The sequence below is a fragment of the Malania oleifera genome, chromosome 12 (assembly GCF_029873635.1).
Source record: "Malania oleifera isolate guangnan ecotype guangnan chromosome 12, ASM2987363v1, whole genome shotgun sequence".
Classification (NCBI taxonomy): Eukaryota; Viridiplantae; Streptophyta; class Magnoliopsida; order Santalales; family Ximeniaceae; genus Malania; species Malania oleifera.
This window is the reverse complement of record NC_080428.1, coordinates 36845401-36870358: the sequence shown is the minus strand read 5'-3', so window position 1 is coordinate 36870358 and position 24958 is coordinate 36845401. Positions and strand designations below refer to the sequence as shown.

The 24958-nt window shown below is 36.6% G+C and overlaps 1 protein-coding gene across 2 annotated transcripts; it reads right to left on the bottom strand.

Moving 5' to 3' along the window:
• Positions 1-241: 241 nt before the first annotated feature.
• Positions 242-3624, bottom strand: LOC131144239 (pentatricopeptide repeat-containing protein At3g14730-like). 2 transcript variants are annotated; one of them, XM_058092762.1, is made up of 3 exons: positions 3481-3577; positions 2500-2711; positions 242-2374 (listed from the first exon to the last, which is right to left on the bottom strand). In XM_058092762.1, exon 3 carries the CDS (start codon positions 2282-2284, stop codon positions 575-577), a length of 1710 nt encoding a protein of 569 aa, XP_057948745.1. In that variant the 5' UTR covers positions 2285-2374; positions 2500-2711; positions 3481-3577; the 3' UTR covers positions 242-574. The 2 variants fall into 2 exon arrangements, with proteins under 2 accessions (XP_057948745.1, XP_057948744.1); XM_058092761.1 differs by having other exon boundaries at positions 242-2711; positions 3481-3624.
• Between the last annotated feature and the right edge of the window lie 21334 nt (positions 3625-24958).

Sequence of the window (24958 nt, the reverse complement as noted above, 5' to 3'; positions counted from 1 at the left end):
TTGGAAAAATCTACTTCCATCCACACACAAATCATGAGCTAAATAATAATACAAAATAGAATTCTTAATTTGCCTGCCCTAATTGTTGTTGCAATGTTCAAGTGGCTTGTCATTGCAGATCAAAATAAAACAAAAGAATAATATAGCAAATAAAGAACATAGCATGGTACTTTCCACAATTATGAAGTAATTTCCAAGGCTATAAATTACCTTGTGAAAAGAAAATAATGTGGAGATGGACTGTCCTGAGGTTGCATGCCAATCCACACACCCCACAAAAATAGCTTAGGCTTCTTCATTCCATGCTGCTAAATTCACAATCCTTTCTACATATGTTTCATGTCTAATCACATTAACCCTGGCATGATTGAGTGTCACTATATGATAAATGCCCCACATTGAAATCAAACAAAAACAACTTCTGCTGAAGTTTTATCCAAAAGGAATCATCATATCACTTCTTGAAATTTTTAATCCAATTTGCTCAATTTTTGCAACTAAATCAAGATGGAAAAGGAAAATTTTCAGTTAGAGAAAACAGATGCTGCTCTTAATGCCCTGTGCATATCTGAATCTATACATTAGGCACATATCCATGCTCACGCAGACGAGCAGTTAATGAGCTCAATCCTGCATAAATAAGCAATGCTTCAGGATGTGTCTTATCAGCAGTAACAAAAACGTGCAAACCACTTTCGAGCTCAATCCAGCTACACCCTGGTGTTTTCCTCAAATTTTGTTGTTTCATTGTATGCCTCATCCCTAATACCTCTTCATATCGACCAACTTCTCCATAAACATTTGACATTAGCACATAAGTCCCACAATGCTCTGGATCGAGTTCAAATACCCTTTGTGCAGCAACCTCAGCCAAAGCAGCATTCTTGTGGAGCCGACATGCTGCTAGGAAAGCCCTCCATACTACTGGGTTGCCTTCAATTGGCATTGTTAATACCAGCTCATAAGCCTCCTCAAGCTGCCCAGCCCGGCCAAGCATGTCAATCACACATGTATAATGTTCAATTTGTGGAACCACACCATATTTTGACTTCATTTGTCTCAGGAACTCACGACCTTCACACACAAATCCTGCATGGCTGCACGCTGACAGAATCCCAACAAATGTGACCTCATCAGGCTTCAATTGCTCCTTACACATGCTAGAGAACATATCTAATGCCTTACCGCCATCCCCATGCATGGCATAACTCAGGATCATAATGTTCCATGATACCACATCCTTATTAATCATCTTATCAAAAACCAAGTGAGCATCCCTCAAGCTACCGCATTTTGCATACATGTCCATAACGGCATTGTTCACAAACACATCATCAATGCTTTTACTCTCAACATCCTTCCCCAACCCATTGACAATCATGTAACCATGAATCTCTCTACCATGCCTCAATGCTGCCAGATGGGAGCAGGCAGGAAGGACCGCTGTTATTGTGACCAAATCAGGCCGAATCCCAGCATCTAACATTTGATCAAAAATCCGTAGAGTTCCATCATGATCACCAGACTGTTCATAAACAGATATAATTGAGTTCCAAGAAAATATATCCTTTTCAAGCATGATTTCAAAAATTTTCTGTGCATCAGCAACACATTTGCACTTTCCATACATATCAACCAAAGCATTTGAAACTGCAACTCCTGAATCATACCCCATTTTCATTATAAACCCATGAACTGCTCTCCCATTTTTAAGGTCCCCTGTCACAGCAAAAACTGATAAGATCCCAGTAACAGTGAATTTACTGGGAACAATCCCTTCTTCACTCGCTTGTCTGAAAACCATCAAAGCCATATCAAACTGCCCAATCTGCACATAGCCATGCATCATTACATTCCAAAGCACAACATCCCTTATCGGCAATTCTTCAAACAAGGTATGAGCATCATCCATAAAACCAAATTTTAAATAAGAGTTCACCAAAGCACTACCAATAAACGGATCAAACTCCAACCCAAATTTGAATAACTCCCCATGGATCTTCTTTATCTCCAAAAGATCACAAGAAGCTTTAATTGTAGATGGAAATGTAAATTTATCAGGCGAAACTCCCACATGTCGCATTTTTCTATAGTACTGAAACGCATCTTGGGCTAGATCATTGGTAATGAAACCAGCAATGATTGCATTCCAAGTATAAACATTTGAATCCGAGGCCAAACATTCAAAGACCAAAAGGGCATAAATCATTTGGCTACACTTAGCGTACATGTTGATTAAGCTGGTGACGGATAATGGGGATCTGAGGAAGCCATTGATAAGCATCCATGCGTGGACTTCTCTGCCTTTGGTGAGGTTCTGGTGATGGGCACAAGCTTTCAAGGACGCGATGCAAGTGGGAAGCTTGCCAGTAGACTGAAAAGAGTGGAATGAGAAAGAAGAATAAGAGAAGTTGAGGGGAAAAAGAGGAGTTTTCTTGATTGGTAGCCCAGAGAACCATCTGCTCATTTAACAAAGCTACACAGTTTAAATGAGCTTGCCTGGAGTGGAAGAGAACACAAACTTGCATGTGCCTCTTTCTTATAGCCAATGCTAGTCCAGTACTAACCCCTCCTTTGGTTTGTAGAATAGAATATAGGTAGAAATGGGACTACTGTTGGGATGCAACTACTGCTTTTGATTAGTCAAATAGAATGACTACCGGAATCACAATTTGAGTTCCACTCCGGCATTTGGTATTCCTCAATGGTGACTGGAATGGAATGAAAAATATGTCAGTTTCTGAAAATGACCATATTGCAGAATTATTTATTTTTGCAATTTAACTGTAAATGTTCAATTTAACTTCAATTTTTAAAAGATTGCCATAAAATAAATGGTGGCCATAATGAAATGTTAAATTTTTCCTCGCAAAAACACATTTATATCAATCAGATCAAATCAGCACATATAAACAACCACAGAACCATTTATAAAGCATATATAAGCAATTTTTCAATTATAAAGCATATGTAAATCTAATCAAGAATTTGTCATACTGAATCACATAAACATATATAAACAACCAAATACAAAAAATCAGCCCTAGATATGCTCAGCTACTCTTTTAGTAGGCTCGCTACTAACAGAGACTAGGAAAAACAATGCTTGTCCCCACCTGCTAACCGCACAACACACAGCAGCGAAATCATAAGCGTTCTCGGGCAAACGAAAACACAGACAAACAAAAATCTAATTGGATCATGCACAAGAGCAAGGCTGGAGTCAATGTCCGATAAATTTGAATGTAAACGAAAACACTAAAAAAAAGGCGACGACTGATGCTATGGAGGTCGAAGGAATATGAGCCGCCGGAATCAGACGCATGATTTCAGATCAGGCAGTGCCGCCGCGAGGGAGAGAGAGCTCGCCTGAGAGAGCTGACAGCAGGAACTGGCGAGAGAGAGAGAGAGAGAGAGAGAGAGAGAGAGAGAGAGAGCGGGGGGGGGGGGAGGGGAAGAAGTGGGGGAGAGAGAGCTCACCGGAGAAGGTGCCTGTTGCAGCGGTGGCGCTGGCCGAGATGTTCTCTAAGCTCTAGTGAGACGCTTTGATGCTCTTGTGAATTGGGCTGTTGATGGGGGTACGTACCTGTGGTACTAAAATACTTATTCGGGGTTACAATGGCCAGTTTGGTGATTCTCATGGGTTGGTTAAGGGACGTTTTCTAAAATTATGTATTAAATGTTGAAATTTAATTTAAATTTAATTTTGTGAAAAATCCAGGATTGAACTTAAACTAATCATTGAATTTAAAATCTGAATTATTTTTAACTATTTGATATCTAATATTTGAATATGTGTTGTTTTTTAATTTTAACTTTCTTAATGCTTAAGAGAATATGTATATTTGATAAAAATAATTAATAATTATAAAAGTTTATTTAATTTAACATAAATACTATTTTCTTGTGATATATTTTATTAATTATTATAAATAAAAATAATATATTTTTATCATTATACAAAAAAAATTATTATTTTAATTTTAATCGCATAAGTATTGAGTTTTTTTGTTATTTTTATTTTTTTGTAAAGAATACAATTGAAAAACAAGCCTCTGAATCTAGATTTATTAGAGAAATTTTAGGAAAATTCAAAATTGTTCCCAAATGCTCTCTTACATCTATTCAGAAGTCATTCAAATCAAAAAAACGGGTCAATATACAGTAAACGATTGTTTCAATATTCGAAATCCTTTTTTGAAATCAAAATTGGAATTGTTTCACAGGAACAGTTACAATAATCAAATTCCCCAATGACTAAGGGATACTGATTCCGGAGCAACAACCAAGAACCATTGTTCCCCAACGACATGCATGATCTCCGCTCTATCTTACTCTTTAGATGGAGCAAAAACCTCACCCATTTCAATCTTCTTCTTATTGGTGATCTCGCGTTTCAACCATCAATGAATGCGACAATACATGATAGAGTTCATGAAAAGATATTTCTACTTAATTTTTTTACTGATAGAATTGATTTTTGAATTAAAAAAATGGATTCAAAGTGTTGCCGCCCATTATATCTTATGGTCTGTGTTTTTTGGTGGCCTGCGAAGCAGTAGTCTCTTCACTCGACTTCCAAATCTTAATCATTTTTCGTTTAATAAATAATCTACTTACTCTGATTTTGGGATGGTGTATAAACTTCTCAAACAAAAATTCTACTCCAATTAAGTTGTAAAGAATCTCCCTATGATCATCGTGATAACTTCTGATCGTTGAATTAGGGAAAAACGAAGTCGAAATCTTAAAGAGAAGGTGGAGAGACTAGAGAGAAAGTGAAGAAAACTAATTTTCTCACCAAAATTTGATTTTTCGCATTTTTATAGATGGCTGACCACGTGGATTCGTCGACAAGACACGTAGACTCGTCGATGAATCAAAGAAAGGAGTTCGTCGACGAGGATGATGAGTTTATCGATGAACCAAAGCGTCTGAATGTCCCTCTCTTTGTATCTCTTTATCGATGAGGTACTGAAACTCATCCATGAACTGTATATAGGTGTTCGTAGATGAAATCAAGGGTTCATCGACAAAACCAAGGGGTTAATCGACGAACCCTGCTTTTAACTCCTTTTGAATTTTCCTTTTATTTTTCGGGTCTCTACACCAGCTCCCGCCATTCCCTTGCTTTGTCTATGTCGTCTCTCGTTACTCATAAGCTTCTCTTGATTTCCTCCATTTTTTCTCAACATGAAAACCTAGCCTTCGGGCGATTCTCACTGTGTAATTCCGCTTTTACGAGTTCTTTGTTGTGTCGATTTTTTGAAGATTTGGTTTCTCATGTTCTCTGAGCTTTGATTTTCTCGAAAAATCAGTTCTTCCTGTTGCCGAGTGCTCCGGAACCAGTTGCCACCATCTTATACGCTCCGAACTTCGTACGATAAAGCACCGGCCAAGCTTGAGACTTTACTGTTTAGGCGAAGTTCCTTCGCGAGCTAGGTTCACGCGATGAACGACTTCTAGACGGTTATACCGCCATTATTTCTAGCGATTAGCGGTTGTTCTCTCAGCAATTCCGTCGAAGAACTCTAAAAATCGAAGTTGTTTCATTTTCGAGTATTGTGCTTCATTTTCACAGACCTTTTCAGAAGCTCTTTGGCTAAGTTCTTAAGGGGCTTACAAAGGTCGCCATTGGAGGATCTTCCGATGATATTTTCATCTGCTTCGTGGTGTTTATTGCCGAAATGAGGAGAAGTTGAGCGACAACATGACATTTTCTCGAGATATTTTGGAGTTTCTGCACTACCAGAGACGGTAATAGTCCCTGCACATCGCACCGTTCATTTGTCTGCTCCGTAATCCCTAGGCCTCTCGCGTGTATCACCGATTGCGATCTTCAGTTATGCAGGTAGGCAAAGGAAATTTTGTCGAAGTTGATGCTTAGATTCTACTTCATGACTCTCAATTTGATTTCTATGGATTCCGCTTGGCCATAGTTTTCATCTTCACTTCGCAGCAATTTTCTTCTTCGCGGGCACAATTTTGATTTGATAGTCGGAGTCGAGAACTCTGATTTTCTTAAAAGCGGCGAGAAATTTCCTAGAATTTTAGTTTTAGAGCATTTATAGATTTTTTTTTTCTGTTGTTGTGCTTCTCATTAATGGAGTCTTTTACATCGTCTTCTCTGTTCAATCCCTCTGAGGATCCTCCCAGTCCTTACTTCTTGCATCACTGTGACAATCTTGAGCATCAACAAGGCATTTCAACCTCTATTTTTATACCTAAAGTTGTTGTATTAGCCAGCCATTCTGCTGATGTTAAAAAATCTGTTAAGGCCAAAGAGAAACTAATCAAAGAGAAACCAATCTGTAGCTATTGTAAAAAGATTCGTTATACAAAAAATAAATGCTATCGCCTTCATGGATTTCCACCTGAATTCAAGTTCACAAAGCCTAAGTCAAATTTTGCACCTGTCAATCAAGCTACTGCTATTTCTTCACAGGAGGAACTCAGTGAAGTTCCTAAGATACCTATAACACGAGTAGTATCAGCAACCGGTTTCTTTACTAAATTCCAATTCTTCAAAATGGCATTGATGAGCGTAAACACAAGCACTTGTTACAAGTTGCTAGAGACCTTCATTTTCAGGCCCATTTACCATTAACTTTTTGGGGGGATTGTGTTCTAACAACCACATATTTAATAAATAGAACCCCCCCACTCCCCTTCTTTCAAATAGAAGCCCTTTATCAAGTTTTGTTTACCAAATTACCTTCATACAATCATTTGCGTATCTTTGGTTCTCTTTGCTATGCTGCCATCACTTCCCCAAAACACAAGTTTGACTCACGAGCTCGTAAGTGTCTTTTTCTTGGTTATCCCTACGGCATCAAAGGTTATAAGCTATTTGATCTTCAATCTCATACTTTTTTCATTTCTCATGATGTTATTTTTTATGAGTCCATTTTTCCATATAAAGCTACTTCCCCCTCTTCTTCTTCTTATTCTCCTCATACCAATGATAATGGTCTAGTTCTCCCTCTTTCTTTTTCAGATTCTCTTTCCGCTTCTCTTTCCCTTTCTCGTGTTCTTTCCTATGATCATTTATCTCTACCTCATCGTGCATTTACTATTTCTGTTTCATCATATTTTGAACCCAAATTTTACCACCAAGATGTCCAATATCCTCATTGGAGGGAAGCCATGTCTGTTGAGTTATCTGCTCTTGAGGCAAATAATACTTGGGTTCTCACTTATTTACCTCCTAACAAACACCTTATTGGCTGCAAATGGGTGTTTAGAATTAAATATCAGGCAGATGGCACGATTGATAAGTACAAAGCCTGACTTGTGGTTAAAGGCTACGCTCAAATTGAAGGTTTGGACTATTCAGATACCTTTTCTCCTATTGCTAAATTCACTACCATTTGATGTCTTCTTGCCTTCGCCTCTATTCATCATTGGAATTTACATCAACTCGATGTAAATAATGTCTTTTTACACGGCGATCTTTTTTAGGAGTGTTGGAATTGGTGTGATCCCAAGAGGGGGGATGAATTGGGTTTTAAAATATTTTTCAACTAATTTAAACAATTACGCCAATTCACCACGTATCATATCCCATTCAATATTAAACGTGTGTATGTAAAATGATTAAACTATTGGTTCATGCATACGTATGTATCTCATTCAATGTAAGTGTGTGCATGCAACTAAATATAACAGTAAAAAAATAGGCATACACATATTGAATTTAAAGTGTAGTAATTAAAATGAGATAGGGAGAGAGACACAAGATTTGTTATCCAGGTTCGGCCAAAACCAGCCTACGTCCCCGTCTTGGGCATACCCCCCAAGGATTCCACTAAACCTACTCACTTAACCGGGCGGAGTAAAAGCCTTTTACATCCTCCCCTTACGGGGCAAGGAAAACCCCACCTTAATTACTAGGTTGAGACGAACTAGTCTCACTTACGGGGCTGAGACTCCCTAATTCAATTCCGGGCTGAACCGAATCGGTCTCACTTACGGGACTGAGACTCCCCAGTTCAATTAACGGGTTGAACCCAACTGTTACAATAAAACCATTTTGTACATGAAAATGTTTCTGAAAAATACAAGTAGAGATGTACACAATAAGCTCAAACAAATACACACTCCAATGATATGAAATAATGCTCAGGGGAGTAAGGGTGCTTAACTACATTTCAACCATAATAAAAAGTTTTCTCCAAAAATATATTTCAATAATAATATGGGAGAATCTAGGGTTTTGTTCTTTCAATGATTTTTGCACAACTAGAATGTGTATGAAAAATGTGTATTATGTTCTCTAATAAATATTTATGCAAGTGAGAAATACTTGGAGAATCTAGGAGTTAAGCTCAATAAAAAAAATATTTGTGCAATAGAAAATTTTTCTCCCAAAAATATTTATCAACGAAATAACCGGGAGAAAACCTAAGCAATATTCTCAGAAATATTTTTCAAATATTTGGTATCTAGTGAGAATATGTGTAAATGAAATGTCCTAAATAAAATACTCTCCTCAAAGAAGATTTTGAAATAAATACATGAAAAAGAGTTGGAGAGATTTTGAATAAAATATTTTGCCCCAAAGAAGAAATTTTTGCAATAAAAATGAATTGGGGGAACTTTGATTAACAGATGATTAGAGAGAAATTTAGAGTTAATCAAAGTTGTTAATTTGGAGTAATGAGGGGGTATTTATAGAGTTTGTAAGAAATATGATCGTTGGGGACATGAAGGTTATTTTAGAAAAAGTTTAATGACGTTTAATTAAAATTAACCTTGTTTTAAAAAGTTAACCGTGGTAAAAATTCGGACCAACCCTAGAGCACCGGTCGACCAGAACACTTTCGGTCGACCGAAGTTCATATGGCTGGGTCGATCGGGCCAATTTTGAACTTCAGGGTCGGTCGACCAGGAAATGCGATTTTTCAAAATAGCGCGGTTCGGTCTACCGGGACATTTTAAACTGAGAAGTTCGGTCGACCAGGTAGTTAGGGCATCTCCCAAGGACCCTCGATCGATCAGAGCGTTGGAGTACATTTTGGGCTCGGTCGACTAGGTAGTCAAAAAGTTGACTCCCTAGGAGGTTCAGTCGATCGGGGTCAAATAAACTACATAAGCTCGGTCGATCGGATCGTGGTCAAACTGTTGACCTGGTCCGGGCTCGGTTGACCGGGAACTTTTGAACGTGAACGTTCGATCGACCGAGTGTGCACACTTTGTGCATTTCGGTCCTGCTTCAGACAACAAACACCCTATTCAAATGACTAACATATATAAGTGTATGAGTGAGTGTCCTAGGGTCATTTCTAGGTCATTTTGAAGACACCGAAAAAATTTAGTGTCGGTCAACCAAAGTTTTTATAAACTTTGTTTTAACCCTGATTTTGACTTTAAAGCTATTCCAAAAACTTTGTATGCTTTTAGTCTTTTTAGGAAAAAAGTTTTTGGTGAGATGCGCTGGTCCCTAGGGTCTATCTATGGCTGTTCTGAGCATTCAAACACATCATGCAGATGCATGCATTATTACAAACCAAACATGTAAAATTAAATACAATTACATATAAAACACAAATGTCTTCATCTTCTTCTTTCTTCTTTTGCTCTTCTGACTTCATGGAATGTTTGATCGTATAGTGTTTAAGTCCTGCAAGCTTCCATTGCTGTTTCCTTATGTGCGTGTGTTAAATTAATGGACATGTTCACATGCTAAATACATACATAAGAAACGTGTGTTTTGTCAGCATCAAAACAGGGATCGGACTCAAAAAGTTAACAATCTCTCTCTTTTTTATGATGATAAGCGCACCAGAGTAAAATGGGTACAACCTGAAAAGGCTCCACCTAAGAATATGTGTAATGAAAAAGTATAGACAATACAGTACAAGCATATTCACGAAAGAAGACAGAACACATGATCATGCATTTAATTCTTGCGTTAAAGCATAAGTTCAGAAATTTTGCTCCTATGTTTTTGCCCCTAAAGATATTTGCCCCTATGGTCATAAATATTTTGCTCGAAAATATTCTCCTCCTTTTGTCATCAGCAAAAGGGCAAAGCTATGTAGAAAAGATTGATCATTTAAAACAAACTTAGCAAAGAGAACTCCCCCTTTTTGAAAAACTCTCCCTTTATGTGATATATTAGTTGGGCATAAAAATTTTATAACTATTTTTAAAAAAAATATTATAGCAATGAGGCACACACAACAATTTAACTGGTCATATAAAAGATTAAGATGACATGTAAAACATAACTAGACTAGAAATATACACAAACTACTGCGATTGAAACATATCATAAGACCCGTGGAAGATTTGAGTTAAAGGCGCACGGCGTATGATACCAAAAAGAAGGTTTGAGCATAAATATGATCTAATTAGTTCACATGCATTTCATGTAAGTTAATGAACCAGGTATGTAGCATCCTTTTTAAAAATAAAATTTCATGACACAAGATTTTAACATAGAAAGGCATAAGTTATGAAAGCATTTAAGCACACAAGTAAGACATAAAATATATTCTATATAAGTTCAATTCTTGCTTTCATAAATGTATATATATATATATATATATATATATATATATATATATATCTGTGTGTGTGTGTGTGTGTGTGTATAAAAATATATCCCCTTAAAATTTTCAATAAGTACTAGGGGTTTATGCTTGTTGAAAAAGAAACTTTAATTTAAAAACTCAAGCAAACATTATTTTCCTAGTTTATCATTTAAACACAAATCACAAAGTACCAGAAAAATGCAACCATATAAATCTAAGGGTTAAAAAAAATTAAGAATAGGGATTATATGGCAAAACCTAAAACACAGTGGCAAACAAAATATTTTCATTTATTATATTCAATGAAGACATTTTAATTAAGCACAGGCCACAATGGATTTAAAAACCAAATCTAAGCTAGAAATGTTGTGAGCACAATAAGATAGAAAAATAATTTCTAGGTGCTCCCCCTATCAAATTGAATTCGTGCTTAGATTCTTTTAACTACTTATACTGATATAATTTATGAAAATTCATTAACAGTCCAAACAATATAAGTATTAATTTCAGATTTTACTGGATATGTGTTAAATGAATAAATTTCACCAGTAAAATATCCTTAAACACACATGCGCTAAAAAATCAAACACTAATTCATGCATGGTGTTCATGTGTACCCGAAACAATTCATATCAAAGATATTCAATAAAGATAGGATATGATGTTCAAGGTGCCTAGAAAACCTTCGGACTCAAAAAGTAAAAATAATAGAAATAATGTGAGTCCATGGGTTAAGTGATTCTACTCCTTTTTCAAGGATAGGGCGTTTGCTCCCCGGTATATTTGCATGCGTACATACTTGCATTAAGTTCAGGATGATAGTCATTTAAGAACATTTATAAAAAATTCATCCTTTCAAAAGATTTTCAGCATGCAGCAAATATAGACATTTAACACATACTAGCGTGACATATTGCATTTCAATTTAACCACACAATAGTCAATCAAGGCTATACTCAAGGGTAATGCAATAGGGGTTCAATAAGGACGACACAACTCAAAATTCACAATGAGTGTGTGTGAAATGAAAAACTCCTCCTAAGTCATGCAATTTTTCATAGTTTATGGACCATCATCAAAACATGAGATTACAAGGATGATGCTTTACCATTTGGGTTTGGAATGAAATTGCATAACCTAAGAATTGGACCAAATGGTGTCCATGAACTAAGTTTATCCTAGGTCCATAAAATTTGTACATGTTATCAATTCAACACAAACAAATAGGATTTAACATGTACTAATCTTTTCTATTAACTAGCATCCTAGGAAATAAACATGAAGACTGTGCATGTTATTCAGTTCAGCATATAGCATTTGAAACATTCAACATGCACCAGTGGACAGTTCAGCATGCACCTATAACTAAGGATGAAAAATAATATTCTTTTATGATTCACTCATCCTTTCAAAAATATTTTAGCATGCATTGAATTATCTATCCTAATACATGGTTTCATTTTTGGAAAAAATTCTACTGAAATTTCAACAGCATTTCGTCTGTAAATTGAACATTTTCCCATTTTTCCATGTACCTAAAACCTGATAGATTCATACAATCAACACATAATAATCCAGTTTAAGCATGCGAAAACCTATTTCCACTACTAGCATGCAATTCTCATCAACTACATCCGTCATGTAAGAGACATTCTAGACTAAGCATGCAATCAGGTAGTTCAATCAAAATATCAAATAAAATATAAACTATCCATACGAAGATGTAATCATCAGGCAAGCGTTGGATAGTGGCATTCAATACAAATAAGTTATCCATCAAATATAATTGAACTTAAATCAAAAGATGGATATAAGCATTTATTTAAAAAAAAATTATCCATTCATAAGAAACTATAGTCATTTAAGTAAGAATGGACATAGGCATTCAGCTCACATCAGATCAAATTTAAACAATATCCATCCATCATAGAGTGTATTTATTTAGCACAAATGGATATTTGCATTTAGCTCAACAAAAGTCATCCAAGTAGTATAAGAACTAATTTTAGATGTTTATTGGATGAATTTTAAAATTTTTGCTCCCCCTTAGTTATGTAGCTAAAGAGTTTTATATTTAGTTAAGTATCTAGCATAAGTGATATTTTCAAATGGGACGCTGAGCTTATGAATGTGTTTGAATATGATTAAATGTTTAAGCTCCATGATAAGTTTAGGGTAGCATGATATACAATACTATGATAGATTCCCTAAACCTCAATCTGTGTGATGGACAAAACATGTTATATTTAAGATTTTTCAAATTACAACGCATACACATATATCATTACGAATATAATGACATTTTAAAATCAATTTGTCCATTTGAATGGGAGTTTATTCAAACATGCTTATGACATTTGAAGTAAAAATTAATAGTTCTATATAAGCATGCTATAGCCAGTATTATCAAGTAACATCCAATCAAAATGGTGTAGATACCTTAGGCCAAATGGATTGGATATTTCACTAAAGTTCTCATACTAGCTTGATCTTCCTAAGGTTCATAGTATGATGATAGTGTATATTAAAATTTAGAGTTTAAGCACGAAACACTATTTAAGCGTTCAAAACATTATAACCTCTTAAATGTTTTATCCTAAAATCTTATGAGTATAAAAGGAATTCTTTGAAAGTGCACCTCATAAGACATCATGCTATTATCATAAAAGATTTATCATGATTTATACAAAGATTTAATATAAGATATATCATACAAATCATGACATGAAATTAACACAAATGTCATATGATTCACAACAACAAATAAATCAAATACTAGTTATATCATGTGAATCATACTATGAGTTTTCAATATATTTGAAGGACAATAGATATACCTTCAAGTTTTACTCCTTCTTAATCGTTTAAGCTCGGAGTGGTGTCATTATCTCTCTCAATTTTTCAAAATCATTATGATTCCCAAACTCCTTAGCACATAGAAGAATATACACTCATAAAAGCATTAGTGACTAAGGCACAGTAAAAGTATGCATGACACTCAGATGATATGCATTGAAACACAAGTCATGCAAATTCAATTAATTTTCAAATTTTGGGAAATTTCCAGTTTGAAAACATTTTCAATGAGATATGATAAGCATGACAAACACTTTCCAAATCCTCTATTCATTTGATTTTGCAAAAGCATTTTCCATAATCAAATGCTAAAATCTACGCAAGAAAACCAGTGGAGGATTTGCAAGGCACTGACGCTCAAAACAGGGATACACCGAAATGTGAGTCGTTGCAATCTTTATGCAAATAGCGGTTAAGCTTATTGCAACCAGGCTCAAATACCAATTGTTGGAATTGGGTGATCCCAATAGGGGGATGAATTGGGTTTTAAAATATTTTTCAGCTAATTTAAACAATTACGCCAATTCACCACGTATCATATCCCATTCAATATTAAACATGTGTATGTAAAATAATTAAAATATTGGTTCATGCATAAACGTGTATCTCATTCAATGTAAGTTTGTGCATGCAACTAAATACAACAGTAAATAAATAGGCATACACATACTGAATTTAAAGTATAGTAATTAAAATAAGATGGGGAGAGAGAGATAGAAGATTTGTTATCGAGGTTTGGCCAAAACCAGCCTACGTCCCCTCCCTGGGCGTACCCCCCAAGGATTCCACTAAACCTGCTCACTTAACCGAGCGGAGCAAAAACCTTTTACATCCTCTCCTTACGGGGCAAGGAAAACCCCAGCTCAATTACTAGGCTGAGCAGAACTAGTCTCACTTGCGGGGTTGAGACTCCCCAGTTCAATTTTGTGCTGAACCGAACCGGTCTCACTTACAGGGCTGAGACTTCCCAGTTATATTAACGGGCTGAACCCAACCGTTACAAAAAAACCATTTTGTACATGAAAATGCTTCTGAAAAATACAAGCAGAGATGTACACAACAAGCTCAAACAAATACACACTCCAATGATATGAAATAATGCTCAGGGGAGTAAGGGTGCTTAACTATATTTCAACCATAGTAAAAAGTTTTCTCCAAAAATATATTTCAATAATAATATGGGCGAACCTAGGGTTTTGCTCTTTCAATGATTTTTGCACAACTAGAATGTGTATGAAAAATGTCTATTATGTTCTCCAATAAATATTTATACAAGTGAGAAATACTTGGAGAATCTAGGAGTTAAGCTCAATAAAAAAAATATTTGTGCAATAGAAAATTTTTCTCCCAAACATATTTATCAACAAAATAATCGGGAGAAAACCTAAGCAATATTCTCATAAATGTTTTTCAAATATTTGGTGCCTAGTGAGAATATGCAAATGAAATGCCCTAAATAAAATACTCTCCTCAAAAAAGATTTTTAAATAAATACATGAAAGAGAGTTGGAGAGATTTTGAATAAAATATTTTGTCCTAAAGAAGAAATTTTTGCAATAAAAATGAGTTGGGGGAACTTTGATTAATAGAAGATTAGAGAGAAATTTAGAATTAATCAAAGTTGTTAATTTGGAGTAATGAGGGGGTATTTATAGAGTTTGTAAGAAATATGACCGTTGGAGACACGGAGGTTATTTTAGAAAAAGTTTAATGATGTTTAATTAAAATTAACCTCGTTTTAAAAAGTTAATTGCGGTAAAAATTCAGACCAACCCGAGAGCACCGGTCGACCAGAACACTCTCAGTCGATTGGGCAAATTTTAAACTTCAGGGTCAGTCGACCAGGAAAAATGATTTTCAAAATAGCTCGGTTTGGTCGACCGGGACATTTTGAACTGAGAAGTTCGGTCGACCAAGTAGTTGGGGCATCTCTCGAGGACCCTTGGTTGACGAGAGTGTCAGAGTACATTTTGGGCTCGGTCGACCAGGTAGTCAAAAAGTTGACTCCCTAGGAGGTTCGGTCGACCGGGGTCAAATAAACTACATAAGCTTGGTCGACCGGACCGTGGTCAAACAGTTGACCTGGTTCAGATTCGGTCGATCGGGCACTTTTGAACGTAAACGGTCAGTCGACCGAGTGTGCACACTTTGTGCATTTCGGTCCTGTTTCAGACAACAAACACCTTATTCAAATGACTAACATATATAAGTGTATGAGTGAGTGTCCTATGGTCATTTCTAGGTCATTTTGAAGACATCGAAAAAATCTGGTGTCGGTCAACCAAAGTTTTTATAAACTTTGTTTTAGCCCCGATTTTGACCTTAAAGCTATTCCAAAAACTTTGTATGTTTTTAGTCTTTTTAGGAAAAAGGTTTTTGGTGAGATGCGCTGAAAACCAAATTTTTTACAAGGTTCGGCCATAAGCCTAAGTCCTTTGCCCAAGTAACACACTGTGAGGATTTTCTTTTCTAGCCTCTTGATGGGAATCAAAAACCACTCCCCCTTTCCCTTTCGTTTGCCGACATGGTGACACGTGGACGACCCCCGGATGTCCACAATGCTTGATAACCACTTGAAGATCTTATAGAGATACTTGAAGATCTTATGGAGATACTTGAAGATCTTATGGAAATACTTGAAGATCTTATGGAGATACTTGAAGACTTTTTAGAATTAAGAAGCCTCGAGTTGTGATTTTACAATTTCGAGACTCAAAACCCTTGTGGGCCCCACACAGATCTACTGGGTCCCACACAGCTACTGTAGGCCTCCCGCTGCTTGGGCCTCCCTTTTAACTTTGTTCCATTTAATTATTTGCATTGAGTTATGTTAGGTATTTAATTTGTGTTAAGTATTTAATTTGTGAGAGATTTGTGTGAGTTCCTTAAGTGAGTCAACTCCCATGCTTGTATGGGACATTTAGGTCATTTATCACTAGGTCTTTCTTTCTTGCTATTATAAACGCTGGAAGGAAGCCAAATATTATTATTGATTGAATAAAGATTCTTCCTTTGAAAGCTCAGAGCTTTGTTCCAATCCTTACGGTTAAGTGGCAAGAGCTACGACGTTCTCCTCGGAGATCAGTTGGTGTGAGACCAACAATATATCTATCAAGCTATCCAACATCTACCCATCACATCGTTCCATCTCTGATCATCCCACGCCCTCTGCACACGACGAACAACAAGCAGCAACCTTTACACCAGTTCACCGTGATCTCGACAAATTTCTTGGTTTGATTCAAGTTCATTGATCATTGGTAAGTTATCCAGATGAGCCACATGGTAATACTCAACCTAAACCATCCATAACTTTGTTACCATCTTTGTTTAAGATCCCATAAGCCCTCGTTTCGCAAAAACCCCTAAAAATCCCATTTTTATTTAGTTCCTTCGCCACCAGTCAACTGAATACCTCCAAAACTTGAAATTTCTCACTATTTATACACATACTTGCTTGTCAACTGTGGGATATGATTGTGATAACATTGATTTATTTTCTTGAATGATTGGATGATATTTTCATAGCATGTAACTTGACTATCTTGTGAAAGAACCACCTGAGACTAAATTTGCATCTGATTATATACCTTTTTAAAATCCTTGGACTGCATGATAAAGCATGATTCATTTTGTTTATGTTTGGTTGATTGAATTCTCGTTTTAAAGTGTTTCTCATGTATGTGATTGAGGATTGAAACTCATAGGACTAGGTACCCATCACCTCTCTAACAAGAATCCCCTCTCGCTAGCCAATGATCTAACAATCCTCAATCGTCAAGAAAACAAGAACAAACTTGGTTCGTACAAGTAGAACTCTCTGTTATAGCAGATTTTTACAATTGAAAAATAATATACTTCAACAATAATGAATATATAAGAGTGAAGCTCAGTAGAATATCACCAGGGTTATGATTTGAATTAAAATTCTCAGTAGAAAATATTAGAAAACCATGGGTTGTTTAAGCAAAAATGCAACAATACTTTAGAAAATATTTTAGCAGGAAAACTTTGAATTTGTAATTTGTATGTGCTCAATTACTTGTGTGTAATTTGTGAAAAAAACAAGTATTTATAGAGTAGTAAAATTACTTTACGTTTTCCCGAAGTTACTTGCAGTATTTCCCAAGTAATCTCTAAGTTTAGAGCCCAAGAAATCAAATTTGGATACTTTTCAAACACTGTTTAAAAGTTAAAACACGAACTTCAGTAGACTGTGCCCGAGGTCAGTCGCCTGAGCCTTTTAAGTTCAGTGTATTTTGAAAACACAATGTTGGGTCAGTCGATTGAGCTTTAAGGGTTAGTCACCTGTTTCGAATCTGTTTGCTTTCTTAAAAAGCATATAAAAATGTCAGTTGCCTGATGATGATTCATTAGTTGCCTGTCCAGCTTTCAAATTAAGTGATTTTTCAAATTTTTATTTCAAAACTTTACTTGGATTTTGGAAAAATATAAGTAAGACTTTAAAACATTTTCCATGATTTTGAAATAAAGTCACTAAGTCACTTAAACTTTCTTAAGAGCTTCATGCATCAATATTGAATTTGCGAAGTACTTACATGAGATTTATATTAATAATATTTCTATCTTAAGAACAAAGTCTTCATGCTTTGACTTGCTTTCTATATCCAACTTGAAGCTTTCTAACTTCAATATATTTTGACATCTATCATAGCACATTGCCTTGAGTATAAACTTCATCCATTTTCTTCAAACACATGAACTAGATCTCATAAGCTCTTTTTTAACAAACATGTTAAGTACACTCTTGATTTGTTATCATCAAAATAAGATTCTAAGCCTTATTAGGCCAACAAGAAATAAAAGAGTTGTTGCACAATAAATTCATAATTAAAGACCTTGTTTTATTGAAATATTTTATGGGTTTTGAAGTGGCTAGATCAGCCAAGGGAATTTCTATTTGCCAAAGACATTATGCTTCAGATATTCTAAATGATACTGGTTATCTTGGTGCAAAACCAGTCAAATTTCCAATGATTTCAAATCTGAAGCTTAGACAATCGGATTCAACTTTTCTTGATGTTTCAATAAGCTACAAGAGATTGATAGGGCGGATGCTATATCTTACAATGACAAGAACAGATTTATCCTACTCAATTCAAGCTTGAGTCAATTTATGGACAAACCGACTCAAAGTCATATGGATGCAGCTTATCAAGTTCTAAAATACGTCAAATAGACACCAGGTCAAGGGATCTTCTTTCCTTCTTCTTCATAATTACATTTTAAGGCATATAGTGATTTATATTGGGCATCTTACCCTGACACAAGACGTTCAGTCATTGGATATTGTGTTTTTCTTGGTGATTCTTTAATATCATGGAAATCCAAGAAACAAACAACTATTTCGAGGTCATTGGCAGTGGCTGAGTATAGGGCACTTGCATCTACAAGTCGTGAACTTGTATGGTTGATATCTATTGACTTTTTGAGTCTGATATCTATTTTGATGTTGACAAACACAAACTACTTATGTGTGTATTTAATATGTGAATAGGTTCATATTTCAGGAAAATGGAACCGAAGATGGATCTTAAAGCTCATATCGTGTGGCATTTTCCAAAGATGACAGATGAGCAAAAGAAGAAAGAAGAAGACATTTAAGTTTATTGTAATTGCATTTGGTTTTCTAGTCTGTAATATTTGCATCTCTTGCATGACAAGGATTTAATGCTCAAAGGTCGTAAACAGACCTTAGGGACCAACACTTTTCATAGAAAAATTTTTTCCTAATAATTAATTGGTTAGAGTAAAAGATTAGAGCTAAAATGAAGGTCGATCAATGCCAGAGTTTTTGGGCTTAATTTAAAAGCCTAGGCCTTAGACTAACCTTAGGTCTCTATAAGCACTTTATGAAAAAATCCCCTATGTTGACTTTTTGAGTCTGACCCCTGTTTTGATACTGAAAAAACACTTGGAACTAATGTGTGTGCCTAGTACTTGAATAGGTCATTAATTCAGAACACACACATGAGAGAGGTTTGATGGAGGCCAAAAAAGACCATAAACACATACCCCTGGCGTACTCCATGCTGATTTAAGAGCAAAAGAAGAAAACATTTGTTTTATATTGTAATAGCATTTAGTTTTATATTTTGATATGTAATAATGCATGACATGCATGATTTGAATAGAAAGCTCAAAAGACCAAAGTTTAACCATAGGGAACTACAAGACCTTAAGGATCACCCTTCGGTCAACCAACGCTGAATTTTTTAGGTTAGCTCAAATGGCCTTAGATAGACCCTAGGTCCCTGCACATCACTTGGAAAAATTCCCTCTACTTTATAAGTCACATCTATGTTAATAGGGGTAAACTTTAAACTCAAAACAAGACCTAATCTTAAGTATGAAAGGGCTTTAGGCGACAGAACCTAGCATGCTAAAAATGCCTTGGTCGACCGAATTGTAGAAAGTCAACATGTTGACTATGGCCTGGGCGACCAAACCAAAAATGAACTAATGTTCTCGGTCGACCAAACATAAAGGCTGACACTTTCTACCATCCTCAGGCACTCGAATTTAAGTTCAAATATACCTCGGGCGACTGAAATGAGAAGTTCGGCAGACCGAACTATGAACTGGGCAACCAAACCTCGAGCATTTAGAAAATTACCTTAGTTCAACCACCTGAGCTGTTCACTGGGCACCCCAAGTCATAAAATCAACTTTTTTGACTATGTCTGCTCGGGCAACCAACCCTAAGGGCCGAGTGACCGAAACTCTCGGGTTGCCACATTTTTACCACGGGTAATTAAGGCTATTAGGATTAAATTTTTAATTAAACTTTTCTAAAATTCCTAATGTGTCCTTAACGGTCATATTTTGGCCTGTGTCTATAAATACCCCCTCATTACTCAATTTTAAAACTAATGCTTAGATTTTAATTTCTCCTAAAAACTCTTTGTGCTAAAATTTTTAACTCCCTTATACTTCTTTTTGAAAATCATTTTAAGAGAGTTTTTGATTTCTCTTTCACTCCCTTACTTGCAAATCCTTTGTTCTTGAGTGATTGTTGAAAGAAGTTTTATTTCGAGCATATCTTTTCAAGCATTCACTCTCATACACACTTCATCTTTGAACATTATTGCGAGAGTAATTTTTAAAAGCATTTCCCATATTATTTTCCTTGATAAATATTTATTTGGGAAAAACTCATTTTAGCTTGTGAGTCTTGGCATTATTATTGCAAGATTCAAAGGCTTACACTGAGTTTATTTTATAAATATTTTTGTAAGCACATTCCCAAGTATCTCGTACACTTATCTTTGCAAAATATTCTAGGAGATATTATTTGGGTTTTAGATCTTTGAAAAACACTTATTGAATATCTTGTATTTAGATCAAACAGCATCATTATTATTATCTCTGAGAGAAATATCTTTGAGAGAAAATCACACGTACTCACTTGAGCTTATGTTCATATCATACTTGAGTGCATTGATTGATTGTGCATAGTGGTACATATCTGCTTGTATTAGAAGCAATTTGGTTGTACGAAATATTTCATTTGAATATTTGTTGTATTTCCCGACATATGATCGGAAGAGGGAGACTAGCCCTGTGAATAGTCCCGGACTAATTCAGACCCGGTTAAGAGAATTAGGTGCACCATCCTGTAAGGTGTTGTATTAGGTGCTACTCCACCTGCAAGTGAGAAATCATAGTGGAATCCTCTTTCTTGTGAGCTTGAGGTAGGGACATAGGCATTATTGGCCGAACCTCGATATCATATTTTGTGTCGGCTCTCTATTTTATTTCTGCACTTTCAATTTCAGCACATGTATGTTTTATGTTTGATTTATTATATGCAGTACATGTGGTTAATTGTTTGAATATTTGATTGGGTTTATGATTATATAGAAAGACCCGAGGTTTGTGTAATACTGTTTGTGGAATTAGGATCTTACTTAGGTAGAAACTTTTAAATACCCAATTCACCCCCCTCTTGGAAATACACCAAAGTCAACAATTGGTATCAGAGTCTTGTTGCATAGACTTAAACGTTCTTTTGCTAAAGATTGCAATGACTCTAGTTGGTGTATCCCCATTCAGTGTGGGTCGACCACCTACTAGGCCTTCAGTGTTTTATGGTGTTGATTACACTACCTGGAAATTAACGATGAGCATATTTGTAAAATCAATGGATTGGAGGGTCTGACAGATGATTGTTAAAGGAAGTTGTGCTTTGATAAATGAAAAGCATTTTAGGGTAATTAATTCAAATGCCATGGACATGTTATATTGTGCTTTAGAGTCTAACTTTTTTCGTGAGGTCATGACTTGCAAAAGTGCACACGAAATTTGGGATAAGCTTGAAAGAAAATATAGGGAGTCCTAGGAGAAAGAGATCTCTCTTTCGAATGCTCCAAGATCAAATAGTAAGTACCCGACCCGTGAGATATAGAATAAATAAATAAGAAAAGGGTAAAACAGTAATTTGAGTAGGTTTCGTCGACGAAGGCCCTTCTATTGTTCGGCGACGAAATGCAGAGGTTTGTCGACGAGAAGAAGCCAAGGGGTTTGGGAAATCCCGAAATCTCAAGCTCGTCGACAAGACCACCACTATGTCGACGAATTTCCTTTGCTGGCTCATCGACAAAGATGCTGGCTCGTCGACAAAGATGCTGCCTTGTCGAAGAAGTTGGCCGAGTCAAAGGTTCTATAAATATATTTTTCTTTGCTTAGAAGATAATTTATCAAAGTTTTCTCTCTCTCTCTCTAGAACTCAAAGTTCCACTCTTTCTCTCTATATTTCTTCACCATTCGTCGTTAGAATCGACAAACCGACGTTACTGCAAGGATCATGGAAGGAATCTCTACCTATTTTATGGAGTGGATCTTCATTTTGAGGTCTTCGGGTTTTGACCCAAGAGGTAAGGCTCGATTTTCATTTCTATTTCGGTAGATCTATAAAGAGTAAGATTGTAAGTAATTAACGTACTGTGGTTTATAGGTTTTGGGAACTCGGTTCACTGTTTAGGAGCCGTAAAGTTCGTGTTGGATTTTCGGGGAAAGGTAAGGGGATTCTGTTTATATCAGTTATTTTCAAAATCGGAATCGGTAGAATTGTGGTTCACGATCCTATGTGTATTTTGGCTACTTATTTGGAGAAATTTAAAGGGTAAAAACTACGGGATTTTCATGTTACAGTTTTGAGAAAAATGGGGCATCGGGTTGCATCTCTGGTTTCGTTGGAAAACGGTGGATATATTGTGATATGGAGATGGTCATGCCTTGACTTGTTTTAGACTATATTTTAAAAATCATGATTTTGTGATTACCAAATAAGTGTGGAATGAACTGTTATATGAATATGCATTGAGTTGTGATTTGTTGAAATTAGATATAGGAACATGAGTTCCGAATTGTTCCACGTTGTGAAAGAGTGTCTGACTCTATATCCGAGGGTGTGAAATACTTGCCAGTGGAAAGAGTGTCTGACTCTATATTCGAGGGCATGAAATATCACCTCTTACCGGCTAATCATCGAAGGGTGTGGATTCACCAGATGTACTGGTACGATGCCATGGGAGCCTGGGGCTACGCCATGTGCTAAGGACACCGTGTAATGCTGGCCGGCTTCTTGCCGAAGGGTGTGACGACACCGAGTTGCTTGATCATGTGTGTGTGCATTGAGAACTATACTGGAACTGTTTTGTGAAAATACTGGAACTGTATTGAACTGATATGTTTTATGTCATGATAACAGTCATATGCCACACCAATATAACCTGATTCTTCCTTACTGAGAGGTGTCTCACCCCTATCGTACGTACATGTTTTTAGGTCCTTCGAGTAACTGGAACTAGCATCCTTGTGTTGGGAGCATGGTGGTCGGTTTATTGCGTGAAGTACTTGTGTAAGTACTAGGACTGTAACAGGGTTGTCATTTTAGGGTATTGTTGGCACATTGGGTTATGTTTTGTATTATGGAGCTTAGACTCTATTTGTATAGACTCTGGTATGGTACAATGTGTGTATGGAATGAACTTTTCCGCTGCGTATATGTCCATTATGTGAATGTGTATAGGGTGTATAGGAACCCCACGGCGTCAGACCCTTATTCATTATAGTATCATTTGTGTTATGTATGATACAGAGACAGGTTAGGTTACTACATCACACCCTGGGTCCCATTGCTGGGCTCGGGGCATGACAGTTTAGTATCAGAGCTAACCAGGTTGTTAGGTCTTGTAGACTTGGTTAGGTGTTGATGTGTGTACATACCATAGCATAGGATTTCGTTAATGGGTAGAGTAGGTCGAGGGTTGTTTTGTTGCTAGATGGGAATTCGTTGATGGTATTCTATGTTTTTGTTGGAATGATGATCTTAGTAAAATCATAGCAAACCATTGATGGTTTCATGTCGGTGTGATACGACATACCTGGACCTGTGAGATGGGTAGTTAAGATGATTAGATGTCAATGATTGTGCAAACTGTATATGACATAGGAATTCTAACCGATTCCTATTCTATTCTCAGAATGGAGCCCAATGACAACAACTTGGATATTGGCTTTGAGGAGACTGCGAGCGATAAGTCTCCTTCTGTGCCTCGAGGGTTGACGAGGCAAGTTATGTGGGAGATCGGGCCGAGTGTTAGGAGACGTGAACGTTCTCCTAATGCTATGGGATGTACCATCGAGAGGTTCACGCGTATGCACCCTCCGACATTTTTAGGAGGACCCGATCCGATGATAGCGGAGGACTGGGTCGAGAAGACCGAAAGGATTCTGGAGGTCCTACATTACATAGATAAGTAGAGAGTCCTCTACGCTACCTTCCAGCTGTCTGGGGAGGCTGGGCGATGGTGGATTGCGGTAATTCTGCTAGAGAAGCAGAGAGCTAGTCCGATAGAGATGACATAGAGCTGCTTCAAGGAAGTGTTCTTTAAGAGATACTTCCCGACTCCACACGTGATGCTAAGGAGGATGAGTTCTTTGTTCTGACACAGGGTGACATGACGGTGCAAGGGTATGCTACTCGGTATATAAAGCTATCCCATTTTGCGCCGTGCTTGATCTCGAATGAGTACGAGAATACTCAGAGGTTCAAGAAGGGCCTGAGGAAAGATATCCGTAGATTAGTGGGTATGCTGCAGATCCATGAGTTTTCGATTTTGGTGGATAAGGCCACTATAATTGAGACCGGCATCGGGGAGGACCAGTGCTATCACGTTCTAGTCTGGGAACATGGAAGAAAAAGAACAAGGTCTTAGGTTATTGCCAAAATATCGAGCATCAGAGTGCTCAGGTGGATCAGTTGCGTGGCCATTGTATCAAGTGCCACAAATGGCATGAAGGTGAGTGCCAGTCATTTGGGGGTAATTGTTATAGTTGTGGCAAATCAGGCCACTTTGCTCGTGACTTCCGCGTATTGAAGAGAGACACGCATGCATTCAGTGTGAATCAGGGTAGCAATCAGATACCTGAGGGAACCATCCAGGCGAACACAGCTCCGGCAAGGGTATATTCTCTTACTCCAGCGGATGTGGACCATGCGGGGAATGTAGTGACAGGTACGTTGTTATTGCTTTCAA

What these genes read in the sequence shown, in the direction of transcription:
- LOC131144239 (XM_058092761.1), bottom strand. Translation starts at nt 2,467, where the DNA reads ATGAGCAGATGGTTCTCTGGGCTACCAATCAAGAAAACTCCTCTTTTT.